Genomic DNA, 17458 nt, shown 5'->3' with positions numbered 1-17458 from the left:
CTGACTCTGCCTTCAGGTTGCTGTGTGTCCCAAGGCTGCCAGCTGCCCCTCTCTGAGCAGCTTCCATTTTCCTCTCTTTGTAAAATGGACAAAGTTGAGACGCTCTCTCTGAGATCCCCCGCGTGGACATATTACATCCCCAGCTCCTCCGCTGGCTGGCCAGGGGGGCCCACGGAAGTGGACAGAACACCCCTTGGGTTGTGGATGTCCTTGCCTGCTGCCTCCAAGCGCTGGTCCCAGGCAGCGGCACCCCAGAGGTGGGGGCCTGACCCCGCCCACCCCGCGTCTCGCAGGTGCACCCTTTGCTCCCGGGCTCGGCCACCGTCCTGATCCATGACCTGTGCCTGCCCTTTCTGGCCCCGGCCAAGGCCACCGTCCATGTCTCAGACATCCACGAGCTGTACGTCCGCGTGGTTGACAAGGTCAGTGGACATGTCCCCGTCTCCTCAAAGCTGGCCTTCCCGCTGCCCTTGGGCTGCTCTGAGCTCCCTGGCTGGACGGGGAGGAGCAGCATCTCCGCTGCTGTCCGGTTTCCTCATCCAGCCGACATAGACCTTGTCGAGGTCTGCTAAGCCAGCCTGGCCCGGGACCCGCATCCTCCAGCACCCGCAGGTCACACAGCAGCCGGGCCCCCCGACCCCGGGCGCAGCTGGGCTCCTCTGGAGTTTCACCACCCTGGGGAGAGCTCAGGGCCGCCAATGGTTTGGCCTCCTCAGGAAACTTTTTATTTATCTTCTTATGATTATTGTTTTTGGGTACCAGGACTGATCCCAGGGGTACTCGGCCCCTGAGCCCCGTCCCCAGCCCTTTTTGTATTTTATGGAGAGACAGGGCCTCACTGAGTTGCTTAGGGCCTCGCTATTGCTGAGGCTCACGATCCTCCTGCCCCAGCCTCCCGTGCCACCGGGATTACAGGCACCCAGGACATTTTTATGACTCCCAATATCAGTGGTAACCCACGCCAGGCTTCCAGGGGGTTGCTGTCAGCCCCTTGTTTGACCCAGTGGGTGTAACGGTTGGTGATTCAAAGGCAAATGTTCAGGCAGCTTAGGCTACTAACCTACAAAGTATCATTAGCTAAAGAGCTAACATTCCCGACCGGGTCTTAAATATTCCTCCCATAATCTGATTTCTGCTGCTCATTTGCTTACTAGATTCCTTTTTCTTTGCTAAGCATTTCCAGCCCCCACTTACTATTATGCACTGCCAGATATGAACTGTTCAGTTGGTGAGCACTTATTGAGCTCCTGCTGAATGCATGATGGAGTTATAAGCTATCTATGTATTTTTTTTCTTTTTTTTTCTTTTTGGATGGGGGTACCAGGGATTGGACTCAGGGAAACTCAACCCCTGAGCCGCATCCCCAGCCCTATTTTGCATTTTATTTAGAGACAGGGTCTCCCTGATTGGCTTAGGGCCTCGCTGTTGCTGAGGCTGGCTTTGAACTCGCCATCCTCCTGCCTCAGCCTCCCGAGCTGCTGGGTTGACAGACGTGGGCCACCGCGCCTGGCCTAAGCTATACCTTATTTTCTGGGTTCCGTGGTTCATCCATGAAGAGTAGGGAGTGGAATTCATGTCTTTTAGTGTCCCCAAGCCCTGTTGTATACAGTAGGTACTTAATTGGTGTTCGTTTGTTGATTGACCTAGTCCAGAGAGAGGTCATCCCGGGCAACTCATCGCCAGCTCCTAGGGCATTGGTTCTGAGGTCACTGTCCCCACCCGAGGGAACTGGTCCTTCACGCCTCTGTCCCCCCCACGCAGGTGGAGATTGGGAAGACGGTCAAGGCCCATGTCCGAGTGCTGGACTTCTACAAGAAGCCTTTCCCGGCCAAGTACTTTGCCTTCATGGACCTCAAGCTGCGGGCGGCCTCCCAGATCATCACCCTGGTGTGAGTCCTCCGGGGGGTCTGCTGGCCCGACTGCGCCCTCCCCGGCAGGCCTGACCCGGAGGTGGAACCCAGCGCCCCGTCTGTTTCAGGGCCCTGGACGAAGCCCTGGACAGCTACACGGCTGCGTTCCTGGTGCACGGCGCGGCCATCGGCCAGACCAGCCTGACCGCCAGCGTGACCGATACCGCCGGACAGAGGATCAGCTCCACCCCGCAGCAGATCGAAGTAAACCTGCCCTTCTCACGCCCCGGGGGGTCTCCCCCTGCTGGGGGAGGGTGTCTTCCGGGGGACAGGCTGGATGGTCCAGCCACAGACCCGGAAGTCACCACGGAGAGGCCCTGATGAAATGTGTGGCTGGGGGTTTTGCTTTTTGGAACCAGGGCTTAAAGCCAGGGGCCCTCGACCCCTGAGCCCCGTCCCCAGCCCTTTTTCTATTTTATTGAGAGACAGGGTCTCGCTGAGTGGCTCAGGGCCTTGCTAAGTGGCTGAGGCTGGCCTCCACCTGGTGATCCTCCTGCCTCAGCCTCCCAAGCCGCTGGGATGACAGGCGTGCGCCCCTGAGCCCAGCCTGAGGGTTTCTCATCTCCCTGTGTGACACAAGGGATCTGTGAGGCCCTAAGGAGGGGCATGCCTTGTCACATGGCAAGGGGACGGGCAAGAAGTGTTCCCAGAGACTGGCCCCTAGGGAAGTGGCAGACGCACTGTGTAGACCTGACCTGAGCCTCCGCCCAGGCGCCTGGGGGCCGAGCTCCTGCCGTGGAGCTGTGCGGACAGAGGGGTCACTGAGCCACCCGGAGCCACCCAGGGCAGGCCACTCTGGGGAAGGCAGCCCTGAGGCCCCCGTCTCCATGGGCCACGGGGTTCTGTCGTCCGACCTCTGCCCACCCGCTCCTGAGGCGTGGGCGCCGTGCCCCGTGGGACCCACGTGAGCGAGGCTCACCCGTCCCCTCCCTCCGGTCCCCTCAGGTCTTCCCCCCGTTCCGGCTGATTCCCAGGAGGGTGACGCTGATCATCGGGGCCACGATGCAGGTAGGAGCCGAGGCCTGTCCTTCCCCCTCGAGTCCCTGGCGGGTCCCAGGGAGGAGGCCACCGCCCCGGCTCGGGGACAAGCCCGCCTGCGGCCTCTGCTGGCCCGAGGGTGGACGTTCCTGACGGGGCCCACGAAGCCATGCGTCTGCCCCCCGCAGGTCACCTCCGAGGGCGGTCCCCAGCCGCAGTCCCACATCCTCTTCTCGGTCAGCAACGCCAGCGTGGCCGCCGTGGGCAGCACGGGGCTGGTCCGTGGCCTGGCCGTGGGCAGCGGCACCGTGTCGGGAGTCGTGCAGGCGGCGGACGCGGACACTGGCAGGGTCATCGTGGTCTCCCAGGTATCCCTGAGCCCGAGGTGGCCGGCACCTGCCACGCCTGGGGTGGGGAGCCCTGTGGGTTGGCGCCCTGGGTCCAGGCAGCCCCGTGTGGCCAGCAGCGCCAGGCACTCCTGGGACCTGTCCCCTGGACCTGCCCTCCCTGTGTGTCCCCTCCTGGGACAAGCTGTCTGCGTGGGGCCCGTCCCTGGGTGCCTCCTGCAGGCCGAGGCTCCCGGGTCCCTGCCGCTGTGTGGGGCCAGGCCACCACCCCACCCCGTCCCCCCAGTGCGTAGACGCTGCGCGGTCCTCTCCTCGGTCCTCTCCTCGGTCCTCTGCTCTGTGCCTCTGGCTCCCATTTGCAGAGAGGCCCCCGGGGTGACCAGCCAGTGTCCCTGTCCTCATGTGGCAGGTCTGGAACGTGGCCGGGCTCTCGGTCTGGCTGGCTCGTTCCCAATGAGGTTTAATTATGTGCCGGGGACAGAGGAGGGGACACCGTGTGGGTGACAGTGTGCGTGCGCTCAGGGTCGCGCCCCGAGCGTGGCGGACTGAGAACCAGTCAGGGGTGGCCCCTCCAGGAGGGACCCTGAGCCACCTGCCACAGTCGGGCGTCCCCAAGCCTCTGCTGGGGGGACAGGTCTCGATTGCTCCTCCTGGTCACCAGACAGCTGTCCCTGCTGGGCGGGCCACCTGCCCCGCCTGCTTGGGGGAGCTCCAGGCCAGGGGTCAGCCTCCGAGGTCCAGGTGACCCAGGCCCTCGGGTGCAGGTCCCCAAGGGGGGACCCGGCTCCTCCTCTCTGGGGCCAGACAGAGGACGACAACCCTGTCCCCTCCCCACCGCCCTTCCTCCCTGTGGCCTGGCCTGGCTGGCCCCCTCGCTTCCTGGACCCACGTCCATGTCGAGCTGCGTCTGGTCAAAGCTTCCAGGACCAGCTGTCCAACCCCAGTTCCGAATCAGGCCTCTTCATGGAGGTGGACCAGAGAGGGAGGACCCAGGCGGGGGTGGGGGGAGAGAGTGAGTGCTTTTCAGGGCCAGCTGAGTGCCCAGGGTTGACAGCAGTCAGGAGGCACAGGGTCCCCTGGAGCCGGTCAGCAGGCCTGGAGGGGTTAGTAGCCTGAGCACAGCCCAGGTCAGCTGCGCAGGTCAGCAGGCCACTGAAGGGGGCATTGGGTCAGATCAAGAGGAGCATGGAGTTGAGGACGTGGGAGTATATGCAGTCTGGGGACTCCGAAGTGCCCGCCGCCTGAGCCCAGCCTCTTCCCAGGACCTGGTGGAGCTAGAGGTGGTGCAGCTGCGGGCGGTGAGGATCCGCGCGCCCATCACGCGCTTGAGGACGGGCACCCAGGTGAGGACCCGTCGGCATGGCGCTCCGTGTCCTGGTTCTGAAGAAGCCACTGTGAGGGCACTTCCCTGGGCCAGAGCCGGGCGTCCATGGCACCCAGCTCAGGCTCGGTTCTGGGCCTGGGGTGGGGTGGGCGTGCCACAGGAGCAGAGCGTCTCCCCTTGGGGTCCACTTGGCCTCCTCCCTGGGGGCGAGGCTGCCCATCCTCCACCTGGGGTAGCACCTGGGTAGTAGGAGCCCCTACCCTGGGCACCTGTGAGGTTGGCCGGTGAGCGGATGGACGTGGACAGCCCGAGTCATGTGCACGGCCAGGGCTGCTGCCCCTTGGCATCCAGGGGGCCTGGTTCCCGGAGTCCCTGCCAATACCAAGACCTAAGAGTGCCCTTGTTCCTCGTGCAAAGCGCCCTGTGGGTGCAGGGGCCCGTGTGTCCTCCCGTGCACCTGGGGTCGTCCTGGAGGGTGTGGACCTCGGGCAGCGTGGGCTGAGTGGCCAGGGACGTCCACAGGCCACCTGCAGCCCCAGGGGTCCTTCCAGAAATGCACCTGGTCGTGCACAGCCCCCTGGCAGGGAGGGACAGGCCGGTCCCCGGTGGCTGGACGATCTGGTGTTTGGTCAGGGCTCCCAGAACCTGTGTCCGGCCCGAGTCCGAGCAGGGTGGACGTGGGCAGAGAGGCAGAGCCCCTGGAGGAGGGTCCCCAGCCTGGGTGCGCGGGTGCTCACAGGCCTGGCTCTCCCGCCCCCAGATGCCCGTCTATGTCACCGGGATCACCAACAACCAGAGCCCTTTCTCCTTTGCCAATGCCGTGCCGGGCCTCACCTTCCACTGGTCGGTCACCAAGCGCGACGTTCTGGAGCTCCGCGGGCGGCACCACGAGGTAGGGCCCAGTCTGCCTCCCAGAGGACGGGCCACGTAACACTCCCACGCACACTTGGGGCTCCAGGCCCCGCTCAGTGACCCCGCGTCCCAGGCACCATGCAGAGTGGCCGGTGGCCTGGTGTGGGTGACTGCCGTCTGTGTGGCCCTGGGTCAGCAGATCTGACCCCGGCCGAGGGCAGTGGCCTTGGGGAAGAGGGTGCCCCCAGGCCTGTCCCTGAGCCCACTCTCTGCTCCCAGGCGTCCATCCAGCTGCCCTCGCAGTACAACTTCGCCATGAGCCTGCTCGGCCGGGCCAAGGGCCGCACGGGGCTGAGGGTGGTGGTCAAGGCCCTGGACCCCTCGGCGGGACAGCTGCACGGCCTTGCCAAGGAGCTCTCGGACGAGATCCAGGTCCAGGTACCCACAGGACACAGCCGGGAGGGCAGCAGAGCTCGGGGCTGGGCCCCTGGTGTGGGGCACCCTCCCCGCACTGAGGGGCTGCGCCTGCCTGGGGAGGATGGGCAGAGGGGGAGTGTGTCACCCTGGGGAGAGCCCAAGGGTGGTGTCACCAGACTGCGTGGAGGGACTCTGCCGGTGGCAGGGTTGGCAGCAGATCTGAGCAGCAAAGGCCTGGTGACCAGGAACCGCCTGCTGGTTCCAGGAACAGCAGCTGGGCCTAGTTCAGGGGAGGGCGGGGCCTGGTCAGGGGAGGGCGGGGCCTGCTCAGGGGAGGGTGGAGTCTAGCTCAGGGGAGGGTGGAGCCTGCTCAGGGGAGGGTGGAGCCTGCTCAGGGGAGGGCGGGGCCTGGTCAGGGGAGGGTGGGGCCTGCTCAGGGGGAGGGTGGAGCCTGTTTAGTGAAGGGTGGAGCCTGCTCAGGGGAAGGTGGAGCCTGTTCAGGGGAGGGTGGGGCCTGCTCAGGGGGAGGGTGGAGCCTGCTTAGGGAAGGGTGGAGCCTGCTCAGGGGAGGGCGGGGCCTGCTCAGGGAAGGGTGGGGCCTAGTTCAGGGGAGGGCGGGGCCTGGTCAGGGGAGGGTGGGGCCTGCTCAGGGGAGGGTGGAGCCTTTTCAGGGGAGGGTGGAGCCTAGCTCAGGGGAGGGAGGAGCCTGCTCAGGGGAGGGCGGAGCCTGCCCATGGGAAGGCGTGGCCTGCTCAGGGGAGGGCGGAGCCTGCTCAAGGGAGGGTGGAGCCTTCTCAGGAGAGGGTGGAGCCTAGCTCAGGGATGGGTGGAGCTGCTCATGGGAGGGTGGATCCTGGTTCAGGGGAAGGAGGAGCCTGCTCAGGGGAGGGAGGAGCCTTCTCAGGAGAGGGTGGAGCCTAGCTCAGGGGAGGGTGGAGCCTGCTCAGGGGAGGGAGGAGCCTGCTCAGGGGAGGGTGGAGCCTTCTCAGGAGAGGGTGGAGCCTAGCTCAGGGGAGGGTGGAGCTGCTCAGGGGAGGGAGGAGCCTGCTCAGGAGAGGGTGGAGCCTAGCTCAGGGGAGGGTGGAGCCTGCTCAGGGGAGGGTGGAGCCTGCTCAGGAGAGGGTGGAGCCTAGCTCAGGGGAGGATGGAGCCTGCTCAGGGGAGGGAGGAGCCTGCTCAGGGGAGGGTGGAGCCTGCTCAGGGGCGGATGGGCCCTGCTTGTGGTCAGGGGTCAGGCCTTGGGTGGGGCCTCATGACAAAGGACCAGCTGCCTAGAGGGCAGGGAGCCAGCTGCCCTACCGAGTCTGGGGGAGGGGATGTAGGTGGTGGGCTCCTTAGGAGTCCTGCTGCCCCCGTGGGCTCCGGGAGCCCTGGAGCATGGCAGAGGGGAGGGGGCTGGACGGGCCACAGCAGAGAGAGACGCTTGTTCTGAGATGGCGACAGAGAGGACGGGATGTCTCGGTGGCAGGGGTCCCCTGAGCAGGACTCCGGGCCTGATCTCCCTGCTGTGGAGTCTCCTGTGACACGGGCCGAGGCCAAGGCTGAGGGAGGGGTGGGTGGCCCAGCTCCCACGGGGTGCAGGCCGCTGCTGCTCCTGGGCCACCAGCCCCATCGTGTCCCCGGCCGTGGGGCAGGTGGTCTGCCGTTGGTCTCGTCCCTGGTGATAAGGGGACTCGGGCGTGCCGGGGGAGACCCAGCTCACCCTCTTTCCCAGGTTTTCGAGAAGCTGCGGCTGCTGAACCCCGAGATCGAAGCAGAACGAATATTAATGTCCCCCAACTCGTTTATCAAGCTCCAGACAAACAGGTACGTGTCCCGGCTCCTGTTCGCAGCGGGGCTGGGAGCTGCCTTCCCCATGCCCATCTGGACGCCCCCGGGGGCCTTCTGGGCACTGGGCCGGGCCTGGGCAGCCGCTGCCCGTCTCTGGCCTCCTCCGGGGCCGCCCGCTTCCCGCAGCCTAGAAACATCTCCCACTCACGGGGGAAAGGGGAACGAGTTCCAACTTGGACTGTTAAATATTTCAAATGACTCGGCCGCGGAGCCCATGAATTAACCAGAGCGACCTCACCTGGGACCAGGTCAAGTGCGCCTGGCAGCCCTGCCCAGACCCGCAAGGACAAGGCTGCCCTGTCATGAGGTCCCCGGGGCGGTGGCCGTGCACATTAACGTCGGAAAAGTGCATCTTTAAAGGCTCTGAGCAGACGTGATTCCCACCTGACCCTCACAGGGACAGGGACACTTTTCCTACACTTGAGTGACAGTGGCCAAGGGCCTGGGGGCCGAGTTCCATGCTTTATGAGCGTACAACCAGGGAGTGTTCAGCCGGAAGTAACTCAGTGCCCGGCCCTGTGCTAGGCCCAGGAATGCAGGCAGAGGTGGATGGCACGAGGTGACATGGGGTGACAGCAGGACACCACAGGTCGTCCCCTGGCTCAGTGCCTGCTGACGGTGTCCGTGACCCCCTCTCCGGGTCCAGTGAGCATCCCCAGAAACAGGACGGGGCACCCAGCCTCCCCTTTCCGAGCTGACGTGGCCACGTTGTCCTCAGAGCCAGAGGCATTGTGGCTTAGGTCTCCCGGGGGTGGCTGACGAGGCTGCAGACGGCGACGGCACACACCGCGCTGCAGGCAGATGGTCCATCTCCAGGCATCGACCGGGGCCCCTCGCCGAGGCCGTCGTCTCCCCACCCCCGCCGCAGCCATCTGTAGACACAGATGTCTTCCTCCCCCAGGGACGGGGCCGCGGCTCTTTGCTACCGTGTCCTGGAGGGGCCCGAGAAGGTTCCCGTGGTGCATGCCGATGAGAGGGGCTTCCTGGTGTCCGGCTCTGTGATGGGGACGTCCACTGTCGAAGTGACCGCTCAGGAGCCTTTCGGAGCCAACCAGACCATCATCATTGCCGTGAAGGTGGGTGGCACTTGTCCCCGTTTTGGATCACAAATGTAAAAGCTCAGAGGCACGTTTTTTCCTCTTTCTGGTGTAAAACTGGTTCACCCAGCCGGGGGCCCGCGGTGCACACCTGTGATCCCGGGAGCTCAGGAGGCTGAGGCAGGAGGATCGCCAGGTGGAGGCCAGCCTCAGCCACTTAGCAAGGCCCTGAGCAACTCAGCGAGACCCTGGATCTAAATAAAATGGAAAATTCCACCCACCTTGTTTCATAAATGGGTAACAAGTCCAGTGAGGGCCTCGGTCAGCCTGGGGGCCCAGAGCTGGTGCCCCGACCCCACGGGGACACTGCCCGCCTTGCCTGATCCCTAACGTGGCCACCCCCCGAGAGTGGAGCCCCTGTGGGAGGCTACCCAAGGTCAAGGTCGATCCTTGACCAAACGCTGTGCGTGTGCCGGGGACCCCCCGCGAGACTTGTCAAGCTCATGAAAGTGGCTAAGTGCTCATCCTGTTTCAGCACGCACGTGCTGAGCGCTAACTGTATACCAGCCACCGCCTCCCGGGTCTTTGTGGTGACTTTGGACGTGGGAAGGGGTGGCTTTGTGGCCGGGAGATCTGTGCCTGGGATCCAGAGAGATTTGATGAGTTGCGATTTATGGGACTCGGGTTCCTCCGTCACCCGGGGCCCGTCTCTGACCCAAGGGGCATTGTTCCCGCCTCACGTGTCCCAAGGGCCAGGTGACAGCCGGTGGTGCTTCAGCAAGGAGCACAGCGCTCCGGTCTCTCCAGGTCCTGGACGTGGGTGTCCTGGGTGGCGCCTGGGGGACTCGGCCTGCGTGGTTGGAGGCAAGAACTGGGTCCCAAGCGTGGTGCTCCGGAGGCCCGTCCCCGGCTCAGGGGTGTCATCGTATTGCCCCTGTCCCCCAGGTGTCCCCTGTCTCCTACCTGAGGATGTCCATGAGCCCCGTCCTGCACATCCAGGACAAGGAGGCCCTGGTGGCCCTGCCCCTGGGGATGACCGTGACCTTCACCGTCCACTTTCACGACCACTCTGGAGACGTCTTCCACGCACACAGTTCGGTCCTCAGCTTTGCCACCAACAGGTAGGGTGTGGGTGACACCGCTGTCACAGCCCCGCCCGGGGTGCCCCGGGTTCCACCCTGCGCGGCGGCAGGTGGGGACTCGGGCTCAGCCACCGACAGGACCCCGTGGTGTCCAACTCAAATCTGTTTTCATTTTGGGGGTCACTTGTGGCTTCCCAGGGAGGGGCCACCTTGCCGGGGGAGGGAGCCTTGGCAGAGGGAGCGTCCTGCCGGAGGTGACCACTGCAGCCTGGGCTTCCCACGGCCGGTGGCCGAGCTGGCAGAGCGGGGCCTTAGGACACAGGGGCGCCAGCTGCTCTCCAAGGGCCAGCCGTTTAGCGCACCCGTCACGCCACGTGGCAGGCACGGTGTCCCCGGCGCACAGAGGGGACGTGGCCAGGCTGTCCCACAGCAGAGGCCTTCTCTGGGGGTCACTCTCCTCCTGGCCGCGGTCCCCCTTCTGGGTGTGGGGTGGCGGTGCTGGCCCTGGGTGGCCGGGGGCTGTGGCCTCTGTCCCGCGAGGCACTGGGGCTCCGTCCAGCTGAGCCCCTCCCTGTGTCCAGAGAGGACTTCGTGCAGGTCACCAAGGGCACCACCAACAACACCTGCGTCCTGCGCACGGTCGGCGTGGGCCTGACGCTGCTGCGCGTGTGGGACCCCGAGCACCCGGGCCTCTCCGACTACGTGCCGCTGCCTGTCCTGCCGGCCATCGCTCCAGAGCTGCCCGGCACCGTGGTGCTCGGGGATGTCCTCTGCCTGGCCACCGTGCTCACCGGCCCCGAGGGTGAGAGAGCCGACCGGGGGGGTCTCGGGGTCACCGTGCCTGCCAGGGTGGGAGGGGGACCCCAGGGTGCCCTGAAGGGGTCAGGAACGGCCACCAGAGGGCCACATGGGCCATGTTGGCTTTGGAGATGAGCCTGCCTGGGCAGCAGGGCCACTCCCTAGTGGGCACCTGGGGAGGGTGGCCTTGGGGACGGTCCCCCTGGGCAGCCACAGTCTGCAGAGCAGGTGCGCCAGGAGGGACCACCAGGACGTGGCCACGGAGGCGGGCAGGGAGGCTGAACCGCGAGGCCCCTCGTGGGCAGGGGCCGGGAAGAGGCTGGCGAGGTCGCGGGCAGCCGGTCCTCCGTGGGGGGACGGGTGACATGGGGCCTCTCCTCCCAGGTGCCCCAGGAACCTGGAGCTCTTCGGCCGACAGCATCCTCCAGGTGGACCCCAAGACGGGGGTGGCCGTGGCCCGGGACGCGGGGTCCGTGACGGTGCACTACGAGGTCCCCGGGCACCTGAGGACCTACAAGGAGGTAGGGCAGTGGGCGCCGGGCCTGGCCCACCCTCCGCGGGCAGCGGCGCCCTGGCCTGTGGCTGGGAACACCTGTCCTTTAGATCAGTGCCGTGTGTCCAGGGCTCGGCCAGGACCTGGGTCCCCAAACCTGCAGGTGCTCAGTCGGGTCCCTCACGTGCTGCGGCACAGCGTGACCTGTGGCCTGTGTGGCCGGGGACCGGGCGTGTCCTGCCGTTGGCAGAGCTGGCCTCCTGGAAGAGCCCAGCCGTGGTCGGGGGCAGGCAGGTCCCGGGGCGCAGGGCCCTGGGTGGCCGCTGGGAGGAGGGCTGCCCGTCCTGGGCCTGGCCCATCTCTGGTCAGATCCTGGGGGCATCAGGTCTGGGCAGCTGGTCCTGCGGCTGAGCGCAGGTGACCACAGGGAACAGGGCTGGGGTGACCCCGTCCACGTGGCTGACCAGGCGCACTCGGCCCTTGGTGAGGGGAGCCGGGGCAGGGGGTGGGCAGCGCAGTGGGGGTCACTGTGGGTCCAGGTGGGGGTCGCGCCTCCATGTGGGGCTGTCGGGAAACCTGGGGCCTCCTGTGTCCCCGAGGGTGGGCGCAGGGCTGGGGACGAGGCCCAGCCACAGGCATCAAGTGGGACAAGGACTGGGGCAGAGCCAGAGCCGAGAGTCCTGTCCAGGGCTGCGGTGGTCAGCCCTGTCCAGCTGGCCCCTGGGGACCTGGAAGGAGGCAGTGCCTGGGCTCTGGGGTCAGTGTGGCCTCCGCCTGTGTGTACGCTGTGCTGGCCCAGTGGACAGGCCTTGGCCCTGTTGTCACCTGGGGCCGGGTGTCCGCAGGCCACAGGCTCAGGGGGGGTCATGGGGGGGCCCAGCATGGACGGCCAGCGGGCGGCTCTTCACCAGCTGCCTCGTCCTCCACAGATCGTGGTCAGTGTCCCCCAGAGGATCGTGGCCCGGCGTGTCCACACGGCCCAGGCCAGCTTCCAGGAGGCCACAGCCTCCAGAGTGACCGTCACCGTGGGAGACAGAAGCTCTAACCTGAGAGGTCCGTGCCGCGGGGAGGTGGCTCCCGGTGTCCCTGAGCCCAGAGGCCACCCGGAGCCCAGGACCCCTGAATGGGCAGGCTCTATGCCACCGAGCTGCGCCCAGCCACCTGTTCCCACCCAGGGGACACTCTGCTCCTGGCCGGTGTCCCTGGCCTTGCGTGGCCGGGTGTGGTGGCTGCTGGCCAGGCCTCCTGACCCTGCCCGTCCACAGGCGATTGCTCTGCTGCCCAGCGGGCGGCCATCCCAGCCCTGCGGCCCGAGGCCCTCCTGGGCTGCCAGCTCCGGTTCCAGCAGGACGTCTTCGACCTCCCGGCGACGGACGTGTTCTCGGCCGAGCCGGACTTCGACGTCACACTGGGTGAGCCAGGGCTGGGGGGCTCTGCCCACCGCGGGCTGCCCGGTGGTCACCGTCTGGCTCAGGGGCCACTGTCCAGCCTGGCCCAGGGCCCTCCCGGGAGTCCGTCCTGTGCGGTGCCAACCAGGCCCTGGCCTCTGTCACTCCTGTGCCCACAGGAGGCTGGCCTTCAGCCACCGCCGCGCCCGCAGGACGGTGCAGGGTCAGGAGAGGCAGGGACAGGGACAAGCAGGACGCCCCTGTCTCCACAGGCCAGTACCTCTGCGCGGTCACCATGCACAGGCTGACCGACGGGCAGCTGAGGCACCTGAGCTCCAGGAGGACGGCCCTGGTGGTCACGGCCTCGGTGGCCGGGGGCCAGGCCCCCATGGAGCAGGTGGGGGCCGAGGTGCCCTTCAGCCCCGGGCTGTACGCGGACCAGACCGAGATCCTCCTGAGCAACCACCTGTCCAGCCGCGAGGTCAAGGTCTTCGGGGCCGCGGAGATCCTGGACAGCTTGGAGGTGAGCAGAGGGGTCGCGGCAGACGCGGGGACCACAGTCGGACTTCACGTTGGCCACCTGTGTGGTGACCGTCCCCAGCCCTTTTTCTATTTTATTTAGAGACAGGGTCTCGCTGAGTGGCTCAGGGCCTAAGCGGCTGAGGCTGGCCTCCACCTTGCGATCCTCCTGCCTCAGCCTCCTGAGTCACTGGGAGGACAGGCGTGGGCCACTGTGCCTGGCTGGGTTTTGCAGATTTAAAAAAAAAATTGTATTTATTACTCGTTGGTCTGTTGGTTTGTCTGTCCGTGTGCTGGGTCCCCCGGCCAGCGGCTCTGTGGAGCGTCCCTGCAGCCTGACGTCTCTCCCAGGTCAGATCCGGGTCCCCCGCGGTGGTGGCCTTCGTGAAGGACAAGTCCCCGGGGCTGCCCAGCTGCGTCACCTACACGGTCGGCGTCTCGGACCCCAAGGCGGGCAGCCAGGGCCCTCTGTCCACCGCCCTGACCTTCTCCAGCCCTGCCACCAACCAGGCCCTCACCATCCCGGTGACGGTGGCCCTGGTCCTGGATCGCCGCGGGGCTGCTCCCTGTGAGTGTCGGGACGGGACGTCACGGGAGGGACCTGGGGGGCAGGGGCAGGGCCGGCCAGCGTGGTCTCGGGGGTCAGTGGAAACCTGTGGTCAGGTGCCGACTTGGAGGGTCCTAGGTGCAGGGTGTCCCTGGAGGTGACAGTCACCTTGTTTTGGGCACCGAGGACTGAACTCCGGCCCCCCCCTAGTGTTTTATCCAGAGTCGGGGTCACTGGGCGGCTGGGCCCCCTGAGGCCCTTGGTGGGCCTGGGTCCCCGCAGTGGCCACAGGACCCCACAGGCCCTGGCTTCTTGTCCACCTCTGACCCCCCACAACCCCCACTCCGGCCACAGCGTCCTCCTCCCGGGTGGCCCTGGCCAGCGTCCTCCCCCCCGGGACCCGCCCTCCTGAGCCGTTTCTGGCTCCCAAACCCCCCCACCCTCTTGTCCCCGGGCACCATTGCCAGAGCTGCCTGTCACGGGCAGCGTGACGATGGCTCGGGTTCCCACGGGGCCTCCCCAGCTGGCCGGCGGGCACTTGGCCCGGCCTCGAGGCTGGACTCCTGGCCTCCCTGCCTCCCTGCCTCCTCGGCCACGAGGTGCGTCCTGGGCCGGCCCTGGGCCAGGTCACCGCGGCAAACCTCCCACCTGGAGGGGACGCAGGGTGGACTCTGAGTGGGTGCCCTGCCCTGGTGGCCCTGCTGGGCATCCTGGGGCCGGCAGACACTGGCAGGCCACACTCCAGACGGTTGGGGCCGGTGGGGCCTGGGGTGGCCCTGGCCTGGCCTTGCTGACCGTGTCCCCGCGCAGACGGGGCCGGCCTCTTCCAGCACCTCCTGGACTCCTACCAGGCCCTGTTCTTCTCTCTCTTCACCCTGCTGGCCGGGACCGCCGTCACCGTCATAGGTGAGCCGCGGGGTGCCGTGGGGTGCCGTGGGGTGCCGCCTGCCCTACCCTCGCTGGCCGTACTGACCACGCTGACCCGTCCGCCCCTGCAGCCTACCACGCGGTCTACGCGCCCCGGGAGCTCGCCGGCCCCGTGGTCCTCACGCCCCGAGCCAGCCCTGGGCACAGTCCCCACTGTGAGTAGCCCCCGCCACGGGCAGAGCTGGGGGGTCCCTGGGCCCTGGGGCCAGGCTGTGGGGGTGTGGGGGGACAGCCCCGGGCTCCTGCCCATGCTGGCCCAGGTGTCCACTCTGGGGCTGCCTCGTGGGGCCCAAGTCAGGCCAGGGGTCCGGGCAGTCCTGAGGGCTCCCCCAGAGGGAGGATAGGCAAAGCCTGTTCCTTCGACAACCCCTCTGTCTCCGAGGGACCTGAGACCTGGTGGCCCTACAGGCCTGGTGACCCCCGCAGGCCTCCAGAGGCACGTCCCTCTGGGAGCACCATCTCATGGGGTTGCAGTGCCCAACCTGTGCAGCTGTTCTTGGCGCCCCTTTCTGGGTCCAGGCTCCCCTCCGCCGCCCAGGGGCCCCCAGCCAGGCTCTGTGCCTGGCCCTGGGCAGCTGCGGGTGGAGGCTGGGGAGTGGACTTTTTGAACGAGGGCAGAGCTTCATAGAGAGAAGCATTTTCCTTGGAAATAAGATGCCACACGTGTCCTGGTCCCTGGAATCACAGCCCCTGCCCTGCCGCGCCTCTCACCTGTGACACGGGACCTAGGAGACGCCGAGCTCTCTCTCGGTGACACGATTCCCTTATAGCCGAGCCTGCGGTGGGCTCTCACTCCTTCCCACCTGGAAGAGTGCTTCTGTCTACGGAAGTACGTCCTCTTCCCAAAACCCAGGGACCCCTAGAAGCCTGTCCGCACCCCAGAGGGTTAGTGGGGAAATAACCCAGGGGCTCCCTTTACTGGGGACGAGCCCCTGAGTAGGAACAGGAGACAGGGGCGCCCTGCACAGCTGCACAGGTTGGGCACTGCACAATCTCAACGTCCGCCCTCTCCACATCATACCCCTGAGGATCTCCCTTTGCTGCCTCCTGGAGGCCTCAGGCCTCATCGGGAAAGTGTCCTAGGCATGCAGCAGGCGCTTCATCAATGCTTGTTTTGGCTTAAGAGTGTTGGAGACACGTCTACTCCCCAGAGGTTCCCTTGCTCACTGTCTCTTCCTCCTCCCTAGATCCAGCGGCCTCCTCTCCGGCCTCCTTCAGTGCCCTGCCTCCTGGTCGCAGAGGCAGCCCCCGCTCGGGGCTCTGGAGCCCAGCCTATGCCTCCCACTAGCTCTCGAGCGCCCCGTGGGTAGGAGCCCGCGGTCAGTGTGCCGTGTCCCTCCTCCTTGGAGCCCCGCGGCCCACTCCGTGTGGCCACCAGGAGCCGGGACACCCTGGTGTTTGTTTCCCTTGTCGCTAAAGTCACCCGCGTGTCACCCTCGTGGTCTCAGGGAAGGTGACTCTGGGGCCTGTGTGTCTCCTGCCCCGTGGGGACTCTCCCTGTGGCAGCTGCTACGACAGGCCAGGGACAGGGACGGCCCACCTCAGGAACTGTCCCCAGCCGCCACCAGGAGCCGAGCCAGTTGGACACCAGAGCCCAGAGCCAGGCACCCGGGACGGCTCCGTCCCCTCCGGGGGCCACTGTGACAGTGGCTCTGTGTCTTTGTAGAAACTCCTGGTTCCGCGTGACCTCTGCCCCCCCCAGGACACCCTGAGCCGTCCCTGGAGTGTCCTTGAGCCCCCATGGGACCTTCTGCTGTCCCTACCGCTCCTGTGCCGCGCTCAATACCTCGGCCCACCTGAGCCGGACACAGCCGCGGTGTCCCCCGGCTGCAGTGTCCCCCCACCGCGGCGTCCCCTCCTGCCCGAGATCCCCTCCCCCACCCTGCACCGCCAGGCAGCCTCCTGGGGGCCCCGAGCCCACCCTGGCCTTGAGGAGGCTGGGCGGCCGCCCAGGACCTGCCCTCCAGGAGGGGACTCCACCAGAGGACAGCTCAGACCCCGCTGTGCCCAGCGCCTCCTCCAGGTCTGGGGCCGGGGAGGGCAGGCCCTGGATCCGGGCTGCGCACCATGCGCCTGGAGCCAGCCACACCTGCACGCCACGCGTCTGCTGAGTGCTCAGCCTCTCGGGTCCAGTGGGGGCCCACCGTGGGGCTGGGCACAGTACTGACTGCCCTGCAGCTGGGGACGGGGACCCTTGTGCCTTGCCTGTTACTTGAGCTCACACTGACGACCTGGATGTCGCGGAGCCCGGCTCCTGGTGTGGTCAATAAAGTTTTGTGGTTGTTCTCACGCGGGCTGTGGTCACTGAGGGGCTGCCCACGTCCTGTCGCCCGAGCCCAGGCGAGCCCAGGCCACTGTGGCCAGGGTACCCTCCCCAGGACACCTGGTTCCCCACCCTCTTTGCCGCTAGACGTCAACAGGTGACCACGTGGTGGGCACGGTGAGCAGAAGTGACCGCGGGAAGACGGTGTCCTCCCCTGGCACCCACCTGGCAGCCAGTCCCGGGAGCCCCCTTTGGCCTCCCCACGGCCTCCTTCAAATTGGCAGCTGGGGTGCCACTGTCCTCATCCTGGGCTGGGTCTGTTCCTGGGCTGAGTGCTGCCCCACCGCCTCCCCGGGCCCATTTCACAGAAGAGAAGACTGAGGGTCAGAGTGGGCAAGCACCCAGGCCAAGCAGCCAGGCTGGAGGGTCTGAGGGACCAGCCCTGCCTCCCGCCCCTCTGCCCGCCTGCACTCGCCATCCCAAGTCCCCTCCAGGCGGGAGGTTCCCACCGTGACCTGGCCCAGGGCTGGCCCAGGACGTGCCTCGTGCCTGAGGAGGCAGGGAGGCCTGGTCAGCAGCCCAGCCTCGAGGCCCGGCCAAGTGCCTCACACCTGCGAGGCCAGCGCTCTGCCCCTGAGTCACAGCCCCAGCCCCAAAGTTTTCATAAGAAAAATTATTTCATCAGATGACGCTCCCCTGACATCCCAGTGGCCCGGAGGCTGAGGCAGGAGGATCCCAAGTTCAAA

At 66.5% G+C, this 17458-nt stretch overlaps 1 protein-coding gene across 1 annotated transcript in view; it reads left to right on the top strand.

Moving 5' to 3' along the window:
• The window catches only part of Nup210 (nucleoporin 210), a 47498-nt gene extending 30760 nt beyond the window's left edge, over positions 1 to 16738 (top strand). Inside the window, exons 21-40 of the mRNA XM_026415100.2 lie at positions 294 to 422; positions 1762 to 1889; positions 1979 to 2114; positions 2856 to 2918; positions 3077 to 3256; positions 4498 to 4578; positions 5320 to 5451; positions 5691 to 5849; positions 7543 to 7634; positions 8560 to 8734; positions 9641 to 9816; positions 10359 to 10579; positions 10960 to 11096; positions 11998 to 12121; positions 12334 to 12480; positions 12729 to 12979; positions 13327 to 13543; positions 14333 to 14428; positions 14521 to 14604; positions 15637 to 16738. Coding sequence (XP_026270885.2) covers positions 294 to 422; positions 1762 to 1889; positions 1979 to 2114; positions 2856 to 2918; positions 3077 to 3256; positions 4498 to 4578; positions 5320 to 5451; positions 5691 to 5849; positions 7543 to 7634; positions 8560 to 8734; positions 9641 to 9816; positions 10359 to 10579; positions 10960 to 11096; positions 11998 to 12121; positions 12334 to 12480; positions 12729 to 12979; positions 13327 to 13543; positions 14333 to 14428; positions 14521 to 14604; positions 15637 to 15737 — 2829 coding nt within the window. The 3' untranslated portion in view covers positions 15738 to 16738. The remainder of the gene's footprint in view (positions 1 to 293; positions 423 to 1761; positions 1890 to 1978; positions 2115 to 2855; positions 2919 to 3076; positions 3257 to 4497; positions 4579 to 5319; positions 5452 to 5690; positions 5850 to 7542; positions 7635 to 8559; positions 8735 to 9640; positions 9817 to 10358; positions 10580 to 10959; positions 11097 to 11997; positions 12122 to 12333; positions 12481 to 12728; positions 12980 to 13326; positions 13544 to 14332; positions 14429 to 14520; positions 14605 to 15636) is intronic.
• Positions 16739 to 17458: the final 720 nt, after the last annotated feature.

Source organism: Urocitellus parryii, chromosome 16 (assembly GCF_045843805.1).
Source record: "Urocitellus parryii isolate mUroPar1 chromosome 16, mUroPar1.hap1, whole genome shotgun sequence".
Taxonomy (NCBI): domain Eukaryota; kingdom Metazoa; phylum Chordata; class Mammalia; order Rodentia; family Sciuridae; genus Urocitellus; species Urocitellus parryii.
The sequence above is the reverse complement of the archived record's forward strand: the minus strand, read 5'-3'. Positions and strand labels throughout refer to the sequence as shown.